Source organism: Barbus barbus, assembly GCF_936440315.1.
Source record: "Barbus barbus genome assembly, chromosome: 11".
Classification (NCBI taxonomy): Eukaryota; Metazoa; Chordata; class Actinopteri; order Cypriniformes; family Cyprinidae; genus Barbus; species Barbus barbus.
Genome location: NC_136739.1, coordinates 24,433,933 through 24,454,203, shown reverse-complemented (window position 1 = coordinate 24,454,203; position 20,271 = coordinate 24,433,933). Strand labels below are relative to the sequence as shown.

The window sequence follows — 20,271 nt, the reverse complement described above, 5'->3', positions numbered from 1 at the left end:
GCGTTCCAGGCAGGTTTTTGAGCCCGTAAGTCACGACTTCAAACCACGACTCAAGACTTTGTAGCGTTCCAGGCAAGTCACGCCAAACTGCCTGAGTGCAAGGAATTGTGGTAGCTAGATGTAAGCAAACCAGCAAAGCGGACGGTACGGGGCTATTTTACGTTATTTGTATATTTAGAAATGCATCTGTAGGGGCTGCCATTGTTGTTTCGCAGGCTATGTGACGTCAGAGCGCGGAACTGGGAGTACATCGATCTAGTACGAGTTCATGGGTGGGAAGTCATGGGTTTGACTGCCGTTCCAGTGCACTTTCACTGGTAGAAGGTTGGAAAAACACGGGTTACGGGTTGCCTGGAACGCAGCATTACTTCATGAGCCTTTGACTGTTTCATTTGAGTAAAACGATCGTCATATCATACATAGGCTAAAGAAACTTAAGAGGTCCTCATGGCAACCCGTCAAAATAAAAGTTTGGTTTATCTACTAACACTACTACAATTATTACAACTTTTGTTTAAAAGAATAATCACACAATACGCTATTTCTTCCATGTTTTTATTATAGTAAACCCATTTGTTTGGGTTTTTGTAAACCCCAAAAATAGAGTTTAACTCTCATTTGATTAAAATATAAATTAAATTAATGTTTTATGCGTTCATTTGCACTGCACTGTAAATTAAAACTAATGGAAATTACTGTCACATAGACCAATATTAAGATACTGTCACATAGGCCAAGATTAGGATGACAGAAATTGTGACATTTCAATAGGCTATTGAACCAAGTGTGCCTTTAACAGGTTATTAGTGTTATAGTTTCATTAAAATATTTGCGGTCTTCTTCACAACTTCTACAATGGCGCTATGAAGACAATTAAAATATTTACACTTATTATATACATTGTGCTTTTTAAGTGAATCAATTGATGTGCATTAGATGATGAATTGAACAGTCACCTCTTGTAGGTTATGATTTAGTCATCAGAAAATAATTAATGAAGAATTATGAGAGGTTATGCTATTACACATACATTTCTAACATGTAAATTATTAAAGCCAAATACTTACATTTCCCCAAGCTGTTTAGCTTTAGTAAAGTATTCATAGGCTTAATCATGAAGCATACAGTGGTCCCACTTTTAACTCTCTCTCTATATTACCCTTATTGTAGATGGATGCATGGAGGAAGAAAAGAGTAAGAAGTGCAACCAACACTAGAGAAGGCAGTTTTTGTCAGAGCCCTTGTTATTCTTAATTTTGACATTAATTGTCATTTTTACACCAGACATATATATCGGTTCAAAATATCGGTTATCGGTCTACTTGGTCTGTAATAATCGGTATCGGCCCTGAAAAACACATATCGGTCGACCCCTAAAAAGCACCACAACAGCAGTCTATACAACTACTAAAGGTCCTGACTGTGTTACACAGCAGTAATGCCATCACTATGATACTTGCCTCCCAACTACATTGAGACAAAAATCCGCTAAGGCATCATGGGAATAATCTAGCTGCAATCACAGTTGGTCACTGCAAAGTGTATTACTCTGATAAGCAGATTACCTGATGCCCGGACTCCAATTTTTCTGAAAGACTTCATGAAATGAGCAAAAGATACATTGCCCATTGATCAAAACAGAACATTGAAAATGATGAATGTACTGGTTACTGAAGTACATTGTATGTGTGTGTACAGTGGAGAACAAAATGAAAGCCTGAGACTTAAAATACCAGTTTCAAGATCTCAAAATAATGTAAAATAAATACAATAATGCTAACAATAAATACATTTAAAAAGGAAGAAAATTTTCAAATTAAAATAAGAAATATTTAAGATTAGATGCTCTTTATAACACTGTCAAATAAAATGGATCGTTAGGTTTTGCACAAACTAGTTCACGCAGCTCATCTAAACAAATTTAAACAAATCTCATTTAAAAAAAAAATTCAATGCAAATTTTTATGCAGATATTATTATGATAAAATTTAGAAAAATGCAAAATAGAAGAAAGATTTACTGGTAATCTCAGACATTTGGTCCTCACTGTGTTTGTTTCTGTCTTCACTGTCACAAGCGGTTTTGTTTTTGCTCAGTTTACATTACAAGTCTGTGCATGTACTTCACGATGTTGGGAGGACACCCTGCCTAGTCTCCTTACTCTACATAGATCAGAATCACAGGAGTTCATCATTTATTGACTGTAACGTCACCTTAATGTAAAACACACACACATTACATGCTAATTCAATGATGTCAAGCACGATTTAGCTGTTCCTCCCTCAACCCACAAATCACAGACCTCCAATTACAGATGAATTCATCTCTTTAGTGTTTAAGCATTAACACGTCAGTCGTTTTTAAAACTAGATAACTAGTAAAGAAACTAACCCTGCTGTACACAAGCTAACACGATAATGCAATAACCTAAATACCATCTGATTATAATTCAAAGCTGAATCACCGTGTGTAACGTTATATACTACAGAACTGATGTACTAACGTTACATAAAGAAAAAAATCTAAACAAGTGGACTCAAACAGAATGCCATTTCAAGTGAATGGCAGGTCCTAAATGCATTATTGTAAACATATTTCCATTGACCCTCACGTAGTATCTGTCATTCACCCTAAATGAGATGCTTTAAAAGACCTTATTGTCTTTTATATACGTTAACAATTCAAATATCAAGCCCCTTATGATGAAATCCATATCAGTATTTAATTACCAACAGTTTTCAGATCATATATGGATGAATTTGTTTCTTTTTCATTGATCATATAGCCGGTTATGCTAGCACTCACTAGCCGACCGAATAAACTGTCAAAACTCCGGCGATATGCATGTAAACGACAAGCTTGGTTGAAATAATAGGTTATATACTCACTCTGCCGAATCTAGCGGTGGTTTCTGTGAGAAATGACACGGGTTGGGTTATTAAAAGTAAACGAGGTTTGTCTCTCTAGTGCTGCTCCTGTAGACACAATGATGGAGCTGGAATGCGCATGCGCTAAACACCTCTGCTCTATTACTGATTTAATGTCAAATCCGCTTAGATTTGATAGAAACGTTACGCCATAACAAACATGTCTCACTTTATGGCATTATGACTGCTAGCCATAACAGCTAGCTTGTACCCCTTTATTATGTATGTACAGTATGCGAGTCATTTCTCCATCTATAAGCACCTTTACCTTTGTAATTACCCATATTTGCTCTTATATTTTGAATGTTTTTCCACACAGTAGCCAACAGATATTTAGTTTACACCCGCTTATTAGAAATCCTCTGGTTTCCTTCTGTCTCGCTGCCACATGGTCATTTTTCCTTGTGTAGCTAAAACAATGAACTTTTATGGCATGCTATTTTAACATTGATTCCTAAAAACATTATTTGAATTTAATCGATTGTAAGCAATCCAGTAACGAGCAACAGCTTTTTTTCCAACTAGTTAAAATACACTAGTTACTAGAAATTACTTAAATATTTAAATTGCATCTGGTAAACATTTAATTTTCTTTCCTTATAATTTTTACTATGTAGAAATCAATCATATGATTAGTCATTACAAACGACAAAACAATTGAAACTACTGATTTTATTAATATATATATATATATAATCTCAATCTGCCATTACTATCAGAATAGCTGGGACAGTGACTAGTAGCAAAATTATACAAAAGTATTTCAGACTATATAAGTAAATGCAAATCACTGTTTAAACGACTGAGAACATAAGTAAAGAAACTGAATATACTATATTGGTTCACTTAAAGCAATTAAAATAAGTGCTAGTAACACAAACAGATATTAATAAATATTAAGAAACAAATGTTAACACGGCTTGCCATATCATTAAACTCATGGCGATAGAAAACGACTCCTGGCTCCATCTAGTGGTTATTCTGATAAATGCATTTCCATTGATCTCCATTACTTCCATAATACCCCTCAACTTACCTGTAAGCATCTTCAAAGTGACAATTTACACAAAAAATTGTTTACTCAAAATAGCTTTAAAAAGCAGTAAAGAAATTTATTTGATCCCCTTTTGTGGGTTAAGCACGTTTTACCAATATGTCTTTAGATAGTACTGGACAGAATACATAACACCAAAATAATGCGTCAGAAGTACAATGACATCCTACCATTTAATTTTCAAATGAACACAATATATATTTTGTGTATTACACAGTCAATTGGATTTTAGCAACCTCTGACAGACCGCATTGCACCCCACCCTCCTACATTTCACTGCTGGTTATACTCTGTATAATTGTGTGTGAGACAAATAAAAAAAATCTTGAACAAAAGGTAATCGGTACATCTGCATAAAACACCTCAAAACAGATGCCTGATAATCAGGATAATGTTTGTGATCCTCTTCTCCAGCCACAGGGGAGGACTGATCTAATCACATACAAATGGCTCAAACAGCGAGTCCAGTGTCCCATCTAAAACAGGGACTGAAGTCTTTTTATTAGTCATTAAATTCCCCTTTAAGTCGTATGCTCCTCTTCATCTTCATCAGACTCTTCCTCGCTATCTTCCACATCCTCGCTGTTTTCTGGAACGGATTTGATTTTGATGACTATTTCGTCATCGTCCTCAACTCTGATCGACTTCCTCCTCTCCAAAACTGATGGGGTGCACACTGGAGTGATATCCTAAATGCAAATAAATTGGCTTTCAAACACTAGTAGCATAATACTACATATCCTAGTCATTTTCTACAGTAATTGTTGGCACATGGGTTTCATTGTGAGTCACAGTGACTGACAATAAGCTTAAAATGGACCAGTTTCTGTCGGCACAATTATCTTACTTCAGTCGATGGGTACAACTGAGGTAATTTTCAGTCTGTGCCAAGCATATGCCCACAAAATCTGTGGAAAAAAATAATTTAAATACTTGATCTTACCTCACTGCATACTGAATCATCGGCTTCGGATTGGGCTTTCTTGGCAGGAATCTGAGCTGCCTGAAAAAAAAGGGAAGACACAACATGGTCAAACTAAAATACAACAAAAAGCATCTTAAAGGAATAGTTCACCCAAAAATAAAAATTTGCTGAAAATTTACTCTCACCATCCAAGACACATATGAGTTTGTTTCTCCTTTGGAACAGATTCAGCAAAATTTAGCATTACAGCCCTTGTGCACTAATGGAACAAGGACTGTTTCACTGGAGGAAGTGTTATTAGAGACTCATATTTCTACCAGAAGTGAGTGATGGTCAAAATATGAGATAAAACACCTTAATGAGGATTGTTACAAACATGCGCTTTTCAATTCACTGAGATTAAGTGATGGACTGGAGTCATAAGAATTATTGGTATTTTTATATCAGCTGTAACTCTCATTCTGACGGCACCATTGGCGAGCAAGTCATGTAATGCTAAATTTCTCCAAATCTTTTCCGATGAAGAGACAAACACATCTATATCTTGGATAGCCTAAGGGTTAATACATTTTGAGCAAAATTTCATTTTTGGGTCAACTATTCCTTTAAAAGTATTAATTAAAAAACACAGTACTTACAAATCCTGGGAAATCATAGTCAATGCCCTTTGCCGCCAGTCTCTTGCGTAGCTTAGACTCATTGCTTAAAAGCTTTGAACCAAGTTTCTGAAGACCTTCTTCTGCATGCTTTTTGTTATAACGAACAACTGCAGGCTGCGTTGGCCTCTTGAAGACCAACCTGGAACCTACAAATAACTTTTCATAGACCTTCTCAGGTGGCATCACATGACCTATACAGGACAAAACACAGTAATGTTTAGACAACATATTATGTAAGAAAATATACATGCAAAATCCTTCACACTCTCAACTCACACTTTATGAGCCGTTCTCCGATAAGGTAGTTGTTCATGGTCTCAGCCACAATCTTAGCCACCTCATCACACTCAAACTCCACAAATCCATAGCCTTTGCTCTTTCCAGTCTGTGAAGAAAAAAAAAGTTGAATAATACTTGCATTCAAATCTTTAAAGCAAGGTATTATCCACTAGTATGACTCTTGTGTGTTTACAGTGTTGGCACATTGGTTTCATTGCACAACAACAGAGTTGACAATAAGCTAAATGTACCTTATTGCTGTCTGCACAATTATCTTATCCAAGGCAACAAATGCCAAAGATAATTTTCAGATTGTGCCATTATTATGTTAAACAGATAAATTATATGTACATACAAGCAAACATCCCAAATTCTAAAGTCATTTCTATTTGAATATTTTTGGAAGCCATCCCAATGGGATCAAACATGTTTTCTTTAAGAATCCTCTAAAAATCAAATAGGGCCTTATTGAGCTAACCGAATCCAAGAAGATCTTATGTGTTTCTTTATGGAATTCCTATTAGAACTCTCAAATTAGCTTCAAACAATTATAGAAATTCCATCAGAATTCTTTAGGATTTGTATTCAGCCACTTCATTAATACTTTTACTATATAATTTATGAATTGATTGTGTTATACAGTGCTCTAACCCCACTGATTGTAACGTATACTACAAGAGCGTCATACCTTTTTACTCCTGGAAACTCTTATTCGTGTGACTTTGCCAAACTGTTGAAAGTAAGATTTTAACTGAGGTTCAAACAATCCTCGAGGCAGATGACCAACATAAAGCACTCCAGGAGAAAGCGACTGAAACTGAGGGAATATAATTAATATTATATTCAGTTCAACATAATAAAATATGCAAGTCAACTAACGTTAAACAGAAATACATAGAACAAAATTGAAGAACGTGCAAGCTTTGTAGAACAAATAGGTTTCTTCTATTCAAATAACCTAATTTTGGCTATTAAAGATAACTAAATATAAGTCAAATTTAACTAATTTTTCAACGCGAAGATAAATTCTGGCTGCGCTATACTCGAGCCACATGGTCAGCCGTCATACCGTTTTAGGACGATTCTTTACTCGCTGAACCTTCTTCTGAAACTCTGCTTCCTCCTTTGGATTCAGAGCCAGTAGGGTTTTCGCCGGCTTCTCTGATGATTTGCCTTCTGTCATGATTAAATGTAAGATTGATAAAATAATTATATCTATACGTTTCGCACCTAGTGTCGTGCGACTTCTCCTAAAACCACGTTCTTCTTCTTCTTCTTCTTTTTCTTCTTCTGGTATTAATGGCGGTTGGCAGACCAACTAAAAGGGTGCATTCCCGCCACCTACTGGATAGGAGTGTGAAGCGCATAATGTTTAGGAAGAAGAGAAAGAGAGAGAAAAAAATGACTAAATAATACTACAATCTCTTAAATTCTATTTATCAATCTTGTTTCTTTTAAGAAAATAACTAATTCATTTAATATTCTTGATTGCTTTGGGCCGTTTCCTAACATAACCTGAGGTGACAAATTATTTATTACCAAGGATCTTAACACTTGAATTAGTATAAATCTTTCTCTTTGCATCACACACTATAAGAACGTGTTCTATTGATTCAGCCTGACCACATTTATCACACTTTCATGTTTCCCCATTCTATGTAGGCACTGATTTAACAAACAATGTCCAATACGCATCCTTGACATTAAAACGTCATCTTTTCTTTTGCCATACTTTCTTATTTCTAGCCCTACTTTCTCTTGAATGTGATATGTGTCTACCTTTTGTTCCACAATCCCACTCCTTCTGCCATTTCTTTGTTATTTCATTTGCGATTAACCCTTTTACTTCTGTTTTACTCATTGACACTTTAATGTCAATTTGTGCATGTTTCAAAGCCTGTTTGGCCAGATGGTCTGCCTCCTCATTTCCTTCCACACCCATGTGTGATGGTACCCACATGAAGTTTACTATTAGTCCGGATTTACTTATTCTAAATAAACTCTGCATCACTTCTAATATCATATCTTGTCTTGCTGTTGCATTTCCACTTAACAAGCTATTTCAAACTGAAAGGGAGTCTGTGCAAATTACTGATCTTATTGGTTGTACTTCTTCTATCCATTGAAGAGCTAGGAATATTGCTATAATCTCTGTAGTAAAAACAGATATATGATCTGAAATTCTTTTTGAAATTTTTACTTTGAATTGGGGAATATAAACTGCTGCAGCGGTGAATCCAGATTCAGGATCTTTAGAGCCATCCGTGTAAATTTTTACTGTGCTTTAATTTGTTTGTTCAGTAGCTGCACTGCTATATGTGTTAATATACTTCTTTCCTTATGTTTTTCTTCATAAAGTTGAGTGTCAACTACTGGCATAGGGAAAAGCCAAGGGGGAATTGCTGAAGTTGCCACAGAAAGGGCTTTTTTAATGTCACTTAATCCCATACTTTGTGCCTCCTCATTGGCAGTCCATCCAAAGCTTGATACATTTTTATACTCGTATTCCCAGCAATTCTTCAGAACTTTATTAATTGGATGACTATCTGAGTGACCTTTTATATTAATCCAGTATCTCATCTTTAACTTGAGCCTTCTAAATTCAAGAGGCATTTCTACTTGTACTGTTGTAATTGGAGATGATCTTATTGCTCCACAACATATTCTAAGTGCTTGTGATTGAATTGCCTCAACCTTTAAAAGTTCTGATTTAGATGCAGAACTATACACCACACTACTATAAACAAAAACTGCTCTTATCAGTGCACAGTATATTCTTTTAAGAGACTGTCGACATGCTCCCCATTCAACTCCTGCCAAACTAAAACCACGTTGTGCTTCGTTCAGGAAGTCGCAAAGGTTCAAGAAGACAATTCACAATTAAAAGTCCACTACAAAATAAAAGTCTACGATATTTACCTTTTTTTCATTTTTATTCTTTGCTCTCATTGTTCTTATGACATATGTTGATAATATAGGTTGCTATTTTATAGTTATGTTTTAATTAATTATTATTTTTCATCAACTTAAATTAAAATACTAATACTAATAATAAAACTTACAAATATTATTTGGTTAAGTTTTGCCTGACTGGCAGCGTGGTTTTACTTAGTTTGCTTGTTCAGGCTAATTTATCGTTTTACTAATAGCAAAAAAAACAAAACAAAAAAAAAAGCACTGATTTAAAATTTGAAAAAAAAAAAATATTAATACTAATTTTTGTCATTTCATAAAAAATACATTTAATAATAACTAAATCAGGTGCAGAATGAATAACTTTCAAGATAAATTTAACTGATCATTTGCTGGATCCATGTGAACAGAAATCCAGAGCAGGGAGGATGAAGGGGGTGGACCCCACACAGATGGTTTAAAAACGGGGCGGGGTTTTGAATGAGTGATAGGCTGAATCACTGATGTAAGTGTACACACACATCGATCAGCAAAGGTGAGTGTGCAGCAGATTATCACCTGACATGGCAAATAAAATCATTTATTTTACTGTGAGTGGAAGACCAGAACAAGCTGAGTTTCCCATTGACTGTCCTGCACAAGATGTTAAAGGTAAGGATTGTCTCAAATGATATGTTTCTTCTAGTCTAACTAGAATTTTATAGGCTACTTTTTTATCAAATGTATAATATTCTTTTATTTAAAAAATGTCATTTTTGATGTGCACACAGAAATATAACACAAAGAATTGTTGTTTATTGAAATGAGATGAAATGTTGAACTGTTGAACCAATAATAATAAATAAAGTTGATTAAAAATTTACTTGAAATTACATTAACGTAATGTAAATTATTCAATATATAAAATATTCAGGTAAAAAGGGTTTTGTAAAAGCAGTCTTTAATTCGTGTATCAACATCAAATAGAAAAGGGTTACATGAAAAGGGTTTTTTGTAATGACCAAATTGGTTCTCTGCCCTCATTAGCCTTTATTCTGCTGAAAACAAGCTTGAGGACTGTTCTCATTCTCAAGGGCACTGAAAACAGCCAGGCTTCTTTAATCAGGTCCTCTCAATTACAGCAAGCCCGTATGAAGAGCTGTTCTGTTGATCTGGATAGCTAATACAACATAACAGATGATCTCATATTTTAATCTTTATTTTTTGATATAAGACTCCTGTCTCTAGAGAACTATCAGGCCGCTAATTAACTTTAGATCTTCCATACTGACTCAATGTGCATGAGTGAATTTGTAGTCACAGATTGTGAGTCAGAAACAAATAAACCATCATACTTCAGTTAGACAGCTTGAGTCACAGGTGGTGCTGACAGTCAGTCAGTCTTCAAGTGCCAAGCAGTGCCCTAAAGGAAACATATGGCATTTTCAGCATTAATCACTCATATTAATTGCATGACTTGTGGAAGTTTCCATGTACCTCAGTTATGAAGATGAGAAATGTGATGATGAAGTATATCTGCAACATTAACATTAATGATAAATGTTTCTGTGTGTGTGTGTGTGTTTGCATCACAGATCTTTTCCGAGCTGCAGCTGAGGCTGGACCTCATGACATCTTAAAACTTTATAATACTAAAGGCAATATCATTAATATTTCCCCACAACTGGCCCCAAATAGTCTGCACTCCTGCTATAAACTGGAAGTGGTCGCTGCAGACTGTAACAGTGAGGTGTTAGGTATTCTCCACCTTAGCACTAGAGAGTTAGAACTACTGTATTGATAAACTTATGAATAAACATAATGTGATAGATGCCATACATAACCTCTGTATTTGGATCACGTTGAATTCTATTTTTTAGATTCCGATCTGGCCGTTGCTCTGGGATTTGACCTCTCTTCTATGGAGAAAAGGTAAGGTTGGGATATATTTTAAATGCACACTATTTGTATGGCTAATTAATTTGAGTGACAGAATTTTCATTTTTGGTGATATTTAATAGCCATAAAAGTAGCATGCATGCAATAAATGTTCTTCTACCGTACAGAAATCACAACATAAGACATAAAATAAGAAGAGTAGTGGTTGTCTATCTTGCACTTAGGAGACACCCTCTGCCTGTCAATCATTTTGCACATTCAGTATTACTGATCAGTGCTGCGTTTCCCAAAAGCATCGTAAGCTTAAGTGCATCGTAGACCCATTGAAACCATTGGAGCTACGATCAACTTAGACTTACAATGCTTTTGGGAAACGCAGCCCAGGTCGGCTGACATGACTTTAGGGGCGGGGTTTTGACGAGAGGTTAGGGCTTTGGAAGATCACAAAAAATTGCCTATAGGACGTTTTATACAGTATGTGCCACAAACCCTGGCTCTTATTTTACCCCAACAATTTGTCAAATAAAATGACATTTACACAGGTTACAGAGCCTGGAGAAAAGAATCCTAACTGAAGCAGCAGAGACACCTGCCATTGTGTATGAGATGAAGAGACAGGTGGAGTCATTCAGAGAGAAACTGGAGGTATGAACACTGAATTACTGCGTTTGAGATTTTCCATCTGTACCGTTACGGGAATTTAATGGATTCCATATATAGCTAAATATTTTCACTATTTGGTAATATCTAAATATTAATATTTTTTATATTTTAAAGGAAACAAGAATGCATTCAGTTGATCAAAAGTGATAGCAAAGATATTTATAACGTTACAAAAATTCTATATATATTTCCATAAAATGCTGTTCATTGAAATTTCTATTCATCAAAGAATGCTGAAAGAAATATATAAATTTTTTTGTTTCTACAGAAATATCAAACAGCAAAAAATAGTTTTCAGCATTGATAATAAGAACCATTATTAATGATTGAGCACCAAAGATTGTTTGTAATAACTGACCACCAAATTTTAGAATGATTTCTGTAGGATCATGTGACACTGAAGACTGGGGTAATGGTGGAAAAATTTTTGCTTTGCCATCACAGGAATAAATTACATTTTAAAATATATTAAAATAGAAAGTAGTCCTTTTACAGCTGAATAATATTTTGCAATATTACTGTTTTTACTGCATTTTTGTTCAAATAAATGCAGCCTTGGTGAGCATATACAGTGGTGTGAAAAAGTATTGTCCCCCTTCCTGATTTTTTATTTTATTGCATGTTTGTCACACTTTAATGTTTCAGATCATCAAACAAATTTAAATATTAATCAAAGATAACACAAGTAAACACAACATGCAATTTTTAAATGAAGGGTTTTTTATGAAGGGAAAACAAAATCCAAACCCACGTGGCCCTATGTGAAAAAGCGCTTGCAGAGTTCCAAAACGAAAACCGCTGCTGGTCAAAAATAACAAAGACTCGTCTCAGTTTTGCCAGAAAACATCTTGATGATCCCAAAGACTTTTGGGAAAATACTCTGTGGACTAACGAGACAAAAGTTGAACTTTTTGGAAGGTGTGTCCCATTACATTTGGCGTAAAAGTAACACAGCACTTCAGAAAAAGAACATCATACCAACAGTAAAATATGGTGGTGGTAGTGTGATGGTCTGGGGCTGTTTTTCTGCTTCAGGACCTGGAAGACTTGCTGTGATAAATGGAACCATGAATTCAGCTGTCTACCAAAAAATCCTGAAGGACAATATCCGGCTATCTGTTCGTGACCTCAAGCTGAAGCGAACTTGGGTTCTGCAGCAGGACAATGATCCAAAACACACCAGCAAATCCACCTCTGAATGGCTGAAGAAAAACAAAATGAAGACTTTGGAGTGGCTTAGTCAAAGTCCTGACCTGAATCCTATTGAGATGCTGTGGCATGACCTTAAAAAGGCGGTTCATGCTCGAAAACCCTCCAATGTGGCTGAATTACAACAATTCTACCAAGATGAGTGGGCCAAAATTCCTCCACAGCGCTGTAACAGACTCATTGCAAGTTATCGCAAACGCTTGATTGCAGTTGTTGCTGCTAAGGGTGGCCCAACCAGTTATTAGGTTTAGGGGGCAAGCACTTTTTCACACAGGGCCATCTGGGTTTGGATTTTGTTTTCCCTTCATAATAAAAAACTTCATTCAAAAACTGCATGTTGTGTTTATTTGTGTTATCTTTGATTAATATTTAAATTAGTTTGATGATCTGAAACATTAAAGTGTGATAAACATGCAAAAAAATAAAAAATCAGGAAGGGGTCCAACACTTTTTCACACCACTGTAACTTCTTCAAAATAATAATAAAAAAATCTTAATTATTCCAAACTTTTGGTTGGTGGTGTTTATATGTAATATTTATTTTGTGTGTTTTGTATTTCTTTTCTTATAGTTTTTTTTTCTTTTGAAATTAAGGACTTTACTATATCTATCAGTAAACAGAAGGAACGTTTACCAAGTACACGCCTATATCTAGCCCTATAACAAGATGTCTTTCTCTTTAGAGTGTTGAGCACCTGAGCTGGTTGGGACTGTTTAAAGACATGTCAGAAGGTACCCACAAGCCCTCCCCTTTTTACCATAAAAGAACCCTGCGCAAGACCCGCGAAGAGTGTGAGCATGTCAGGGAAAAGTTCCTCCAAATGAGGTGACATTCCCAAAATTATTTTTTTCGAATCTAATGTGAAAAAAATAAAAAATAAAATAATTGCTTCTGATTTATTTTCTCTAGTTCTCTGGAGGTTTCTGAAGAGGTGAGACAGTTTCTTAAAACACCAACCTTTGATAACTGGTAAGTTTTTAACAAAACAAAGCATACTAACAGAAATGCACATATATTTCCTTTTCCTATGTTCACCATACAGAATAGTTTTGGCAATTTCATATAATTATTTAACCCGGACATGACTTGCTTTTGCAAATAAATGGAAAAAGAGGAGTCTTCACAGTAGCTGCTGCCACATCAAAGTCCTGCACCTGTCATACATGAATTGGAAATTGTTAGTGAAGCAAAGCACAGCACTTCTAATTTAAGCATAAAGAACATGGTGGAGATCAGGCCTTTCATCTGCCTGAAGGGCCTCATGTTAATTTAAATGGTCCTGCTTGAGGTTTACAAATCAAAAGCACTTCTTGTAAGCAAAGGGCTGGAGCTCCATGTTCATTAATGCAACAGTCTTCCAAGTGGACTTGATGAAACCAGGCTTCAGCTTCAGATTAATACAAGATATGATTCCGTCTAAGTTAACAGGAAAATTAAGATTTTGTGCTGTTGTAGGCAATGGGAGGATGCTGAGATCATGGTGCTGCTCCAGGTGATGTACACAGATCTGGACTTCATCTCCACCTTCAACATTGAGCTGGACGTGCTACAGCAGTTTCTTTATGAAGTGTACCGGCGCTACAATAACATCCCCTTCCACAACTTCAAGCACTGCTTCTGCGTCACTCAGATGGTAAGTGTCTGCAATCAGCCTCCAATTATCCACTTCTCCATCTGCTTGATTAATAAATGTCATGCTCCAGACAGCCATCATTTCACTCACAGCACTGCTGCCAAAACTTTAATTGTAATTTTACTGGATTCAGTTGTCTGTTTCCCTTAATTGTCCCATCTCAATCCACAGGGTCATTGTTGTAGTTTACCAAAGCCATAAAAATAGAAAATTATAGGGTATGTGTTCATGTATTTGAAGGTCAGTCATCTGTCCATCCATCCAACCTTGTGAGCCAGTTAAGATTTAATTAATAATGAACATATATATATGTATATATACACTAATACCTGGGTCCATCTGTTTGTCAGATGTATGGACTAATATGGCTAACAGATCTCAGAAGCAAGATTGACAGTATTGACCTCCTCATCATGCTAACCTCAGCCATCTGTCACGATCTAGATCACACCGGCTACAACAATGCATACCAGGTGAGATATCTGCTGTCTCAAGATCTGCTGCTTTTCAGTACGCAGCATAAACCGATGGAAATATCTCCTGTTTCAGATTAATGCACGCACCGAGCTCGCATTGAGGTACAATGACATCTCCCCACTGGAAAATCACCACTGCGCTGTAGCTTTTGAAATCCTGGAAAAGGTAAAAACTTTGGTTCTATATAAAAATCACAATGGTAGGCCTAAACTTTATATTTTGAATGTTTAAGCTTAGACTTCGAAAATCTCCTTGACGTACCATGATATAGAATGTTCAGGATTTATGTGACTTTTTCATTTTTTTATGTAAAAATGCATTATATATGTAACTGACAATAATTTGCATGCTGAATTGGGATTGATCTTTTCTTTCTTTAAAATATTTAACCATTAATAGTCATCTTCAAACTGCACAATGGAATAGTTATACTAGCATATTACTCATACCACTTCTGTACTTTGCGATGCAGTATGTATGTATAGTACATTTTCTATATGCATGAAAAACCAACATTAATTATTTTTCAGAGTGAAAGCAACATTTTCCGAAACTTGCCGACAGAGCAATACAAAAGAATAAGAGAGGGCATAATTAAGTATATTATTTACTCTTCTTTCTATAATCTCCACAATCATGTCTATATCAAACCAAACACTAGGTTAAATCTAACCAACGTCTCATCACTGCAGGTGTATTCTTGCTACTGATATGACCAAACATACTGAGATCCTCAACAAGTTCAAAGCCATTCTCCCTGTGTTCGACTTCAGCAACAAAGATCACAGAGATGTGGTAAGAATGATTTTCATATAGGTCTTTCAGTGATCAAACCCAGAAGACAAACCTATATTAGCTATATTAAACGTTCAGCTTTTAGGGCTGTTCTTGGTGACAGTCCACTTGAAGGCACTCCCTATCTTCTTTAACAGTTGAAGATGATCATGATTAAAGTAAGTGACATCTCCAATGAAGCGAGACCCATGGATGTGGCAGAACCGTGGCTGGACTGTCTGCTGCAGGAGTTCTTTAATCAGGTAAATATTGCTAACTTTTTATAATAAACAAATATCTCCCAGTGTCATGTTGGGAGCAGTGCCGTGCAATTTTCATTTTAAACAACAGTATTTTGTGTTTTTATGTTATTTAATGTAAAACGAAGAGTTTTGACATCTTTATCTAGAGTGACATGGAGAAATTGGAGGGTCTTCCTGTCACTCCATTCATGGATCGAGACAAAGTGACCAAACCGTCTTCTCAGACTGGATTCATCCGCTTTGTTCTCTTTCCTCTCTTCATTGAACTGGCCAATCTTTTCCCCTGTCTGGAGGTGAGAGAGTTCCAGGAAAATCTCTGTAACAGACACTATACACTTTAATAAGTTAGGATAACTAAATACATTTGAGGTTATCAGTTACATGACAAATTTAAAGGCAAAGCAGCACAGGCAAAACCAAGTTTTATCATGCACTGATCAGTTTTGAGATTTTGGGCTATTTTGGTTCTGTAACATGTCTTTCAGATTAGTGGGAATTGTTTATTTAAATACACTTTATCTATTTGTACATTTCAGTTACATATCTTTCAATGTTGCTTTCTCAAAATAAGCCAGACATTTCCACTTCAGTAGCAAATAAATACACAAAACCTGCCAGGTTTATTATATATTTGAAAGGTTTTTACAGAGGGGTTTGATAATATAATATTGACCTGATTTCTGATTTATATAACATTTTATTAAAAGAAAAAAAAAGATTGTTGACAGTATTTTCTGATTTATAGAGTGATAAAACAAGTGTACAAGTTTAAATATTTAACTCTAATATGTCAACAAAATGAAATAAGAATTTTTAACCTGGCTTTATCCAATATTCAGATTTCTATTTTGGAAATGTACACAAATTACTGCATTTTTAATTAGATAGTGCCTCAATTGCATATTTAAGCATAACATTACAGAGAACTTGTAATACAACATTGAATGTCTTAATGTACTCTAATTAGTTAACTGGGGTGAATTGTGGTGATCTATTAGTCAAAAAGTTTACCCTATCGGTGGTGATGGCGCAGTGGATAAGACACATGCCTTTGGTGTGAGAGACCCGGGTTCGAATCCACTGTGAGACACCAATGTGTCCCTGAGCAAGACACTTAACCCCTAGTTGCTCCAGAGGCATGCGACCTCTGACATATATAGCAATTGTAAGTCGCTTTGGATAAAAGCGTCAGCTAAATGAATAAATATAAATGTAAACATGCCCACCATACACTTCAAGATGAAGCTAGATTTAATTTTTCTTCTACACAAGCATGTTAATTGCACCTAACTTAAAATATTGAGTTATCTCATGCAATTTAATTCGTTGAGATCTGTCATGCTGTCTAGTACAAACACTTGAAATAATATAAAGATAATATATCATCCCATTGATTTTTCTATTTTCAGAGGTCAAGCACCACTTACTCAGAGTCACAAATTACTGCTGTGAGATTAGTGACGTATAAAGACAAAGATTTCTAACTCTTACTTCTAACCTTACAGCAACACATCATTGACCCAGTGCGGAAAGCTCTGGGTTATTACACAGAGATGGAGAAAGCTCTGGAAAGAGAGAAACAGAACCGGGCCCAGAGTGACAAGGTGGTCAAGCCCAGCACCTCAAAAGAGCCAGAAGCTCATCCAGAACCTGGTGGGACAACAAAACCAGTCAACCTGTAATCTAACCTCACACTGTTTAAATGTTCATTCTATAATGTAAATTGAGTTTCAGAATTGTGCTTTAAAGATGAAAGTAAATGTGTTTATGCTACGTTTACCAGCTAAATATACTGTGTATGTATATTCAAAAGAGGGTTAAATAGTTTCACTAAATATTTACAGTGGAGGCCACAAAGTCATAATACTTATATTTAGTTTTTTCTAATTTATTATAGCAACTTTCATAACAGATTCAGCATAAGCTGAATGAAAAGTTCAGTTGAAAAATTTTACATGAATATCAGAATATGTGGTATGTCTTGTGTTTGCTTGGGTCCGGAATAAAACTACTTAATAAAAGTAATAAAATCATAGTATCTGCTGATTTTTTTATTTTCAATAACTTTTATTTTTATTTTTTATGAATTTAGTGAACATGCACAATTAGTCCAGCAGATGGCGGTACTAGAAACTTCAATTTCATAGGCATGAGAGAGGAGGCTGTAAAGGGAACTGTACCATTCAGTTATGAAAGTGATTGTCACTGCTATGTACATTATAGAAATTGTTATAAATATTGACTGAAGTAGGCCTGATGTCACTGATACTACTGTGCATCTGAAAATATGCATAAGAGTTGAAGGTCAAAAATAGAAATCATCACAGCACTCTTTTTACATTCAAATTTATTTTACAAAAGAAAACTTCCTTCATTTTACACATCTATTTCCCAAAAACCATATAGTGTCTCTTTAATCTGACGATGCAAATGGAATATTATGCATGCGGTTTTATATTTCTCTCAAATACCGTCCTGCACAAGTAATACCCACAATTCCATTTGAACTCCATTTGAAGCCATTAAGTTGCAGAGGCAGGTAAAGCATTAGCATGCAGCACTGTACATATTTGCATAGTAAATGGCTATCACTTATTTTAGATAAATTTCTCATCGTCCTTTACCAACATGCCATTGCATGAAACAGAACTTTGACTGAGGAAAAAAAAATTATTATTCTCAGGAAGGAAGGGAAATTTTTTTTATCGGGGCAGTGGATATAGAAAGTACATTGTTTTTTACAAAATTAATTAATTCTGATCAGTTGTTGACAATTTACCACACACAGAATGACATTTACAACTAAATATAGGATGGAAATGCTTAACACACTTTTTAATAAATTAAGTCCACAGAGCTCTCAAGAGGATGCATAGAAAGAAACCTTCTGTTTGCAAAAGTAGGAAAAAAATCAAACATGTACCTTATTATAAAGTTAAGGCATAAAGTTACAGGCAGGGAATTGAAATTATTAATAATACTAATAATAACAGCAATGGTGGTCCTGAGTGTTGGCTACAAACTGACACCAAAAGTGACCGAAGGACCTTAAGGTTATGGAACATACACCAAAATGTGTAATTCTGTACAAATAAAGTTATGTACATATAGGGGGGAAATCAATATATATATATATTAACTATCAGATAATCTGAGGATGTCCACAAATAGAAGGAGGTTTCATAAGGAGAAATAATGTCTTAACTTCTAAAAATACTGAAAGTGTTATTTTAGGCATATGATCTAATAGTCAATATAAATAATAATATAATATGAATGCTATTTCAAAACATTTCTGTCAACTGGTTCCCAATTAGCTCTTTATACATTTATAATGTAAACCCTCACATTCTATATGATTCAGAGAATGTTACTGGTTTAAACAAGACAACTGAATAGCATGTTCAAAGTAGTTTATAGTTTATGAAATATTGCACACAGACAATGGAGTGGTCAGGAGAAACCGGGGTGGCAGTGATCAGAGAATAAGGACACTTTACCCAAACTACATTAACTTCTGCTGGCCCCTCAACTGCAGCAAGAAACGTTTCAAAAACGTTTACTGAATGCTTTCAAATGCTACGTACCGTATATACTAAAAATAGCCTACGGACAGACAGAGTTTCTTTCCTACTGGTTCTGCACGCGGCAAATCCAGTGGTTTATCAAAGCTACCTCTTCAGAACTGCTCACAGGTAGAACTTACAGCAGAATGGAAACTGGATAAATCACCAAATGTGTAGTATTAACACTCAGATATGATTAAACATCAACTATATGAAGCCACTGAAGCATATGGACCAAATGCTTTTTTCAACACAGTAACTATAAAACTGAATCGCCATTGCTTTTGTTCTCTCTCCGAGCATTACGAACACACAACGGCGATCTCTGTGAGAGGAAACACTGTACAACACAACACAATTAAGGTAATCAAATCAGACTGTGGAATTGTTGTGATTTGCAGTACTAAGAAACGAGCCGAGAAAAATGCAAACGTCAAGATCCAGACAACATTTCAATAACTGTGCTAACATCAAATCAAGCATTGTCTGGCCTGTTCATCAAACATCATTTAGCATTTTTCATTGAATAAATGACAATGGAGTTGGAGAAATATCTAATACAATGGACAAAATCTGATGTTTTTTGTCATAATCATGTAAGCCAGCAACACAACCAAGTAGTTTTGCACATGCAAAGGCAGGAATGACACCTGATTTGTTCATCTGAGCACTTCAGCTTTTGCAAACAGGTCTGATGAAAATAACTAAAATTTACAGATAAAGCTTTCAAGCAAAACAGTTTTTATGTTGCATCTTAGTCTAAAGTCTAATTTTAATTCCAGTTCTTAGTGTACCTGCTACAGCAACCAGTAACTATGCTATAGGTGAGGCACACACTAAATAGTTAAAGACTAGGAGTCATAATAATCAACGACTTGTTTTATAAAGCTTACTGGAACAGAGGAACTTTATGGTGATCCACGGACCTGACTAAGGGTAGGTTTACACGACAACAGTGTACTAAAAACAGAAAGGTTTTGGGTTTATGAAGTTTTGTGCACACTGTTCCATTTAAATCAGAGTGGCATAGCTCAACAAAACCCCTGAGAA

The 20,271-nt window shown here is 35.4% G+C and overlaps 2 protein-coding genes across 3 annotated transcripts; one reads left to right on the top strand and one right to left on the bottom strand.

Annotated features, from left to right (window-relative positions):
* Positions 1–4,015: 4,015 nt before the first annotated feature.
* Positions 4,016–7,136, bottom strand: LOC306876796 (MKI67 FHA domain-interacting nucleolar phosphoprotein-like). 2 transcript variants are annotated; one of them, XM_079428205.1, is made up of 6 exons: positions 6,914–7,136; positions 6,533–6,661; positions 5,842–5,950; positions 5,545–5,756; positions 4,925–4,984; positions 4,016–4,670 (listed from the first exon to the last, which is right to left on the bottom strand). In XM_079428205.1, exons 1-6 carry the CDS (start codon positions 7,025–7,027, stop codon positions 4,503–4,505), a joined length of 792 nt encoding a protein of 263 aa, XP_079284331.1. In that variant the 5' UTR covers positions 7,028–7,136; the 3' UTR covers positions 4,016–4,502. The 2 variants fall into 2 exon arrangements, with proteins under 2 accessions (XP_079284331.1, XP_079284332.1); XM_079428206.1 differs by having other exon boundaries at positions 6,533–6,574.
* A 2,184-nt stretch (positions 7,137–9,320) lies between these two features.
* On the top strand, positions 9,321–17,337 carry LOC306877435 (high affinity cGMP-specific 3',5'-cyclic phosphodiesterase 9A; the record flags this gene model as incomplete). Its single annotated transcript, XM_079429211.1, has 13 exons — positions 9,321–9,408; positions 10,617–10,668; positions 11,178–11,280; positions 13,191–13,333; positions 13,418–13,477; positions 13,964–14,141; positions 14,492–14,614; positions 14,691–14,783; positions 15,149–15,216; positions 15,311–15,413; positions 15,551–15,655; positions 15,802–15,948; positions 17,161–17,337. The coding sequence occupies 13 exons, from the start codon at positions 9,321–9,323 to the stop codon at positions 17,335–17,337; spliced, it is 1,440 nt and encodes a 479-aa protein (XP_079285337.1).
* Between the last annotated feature and the right edge of the window lie 2,934 nt (positions 17,338–20,271).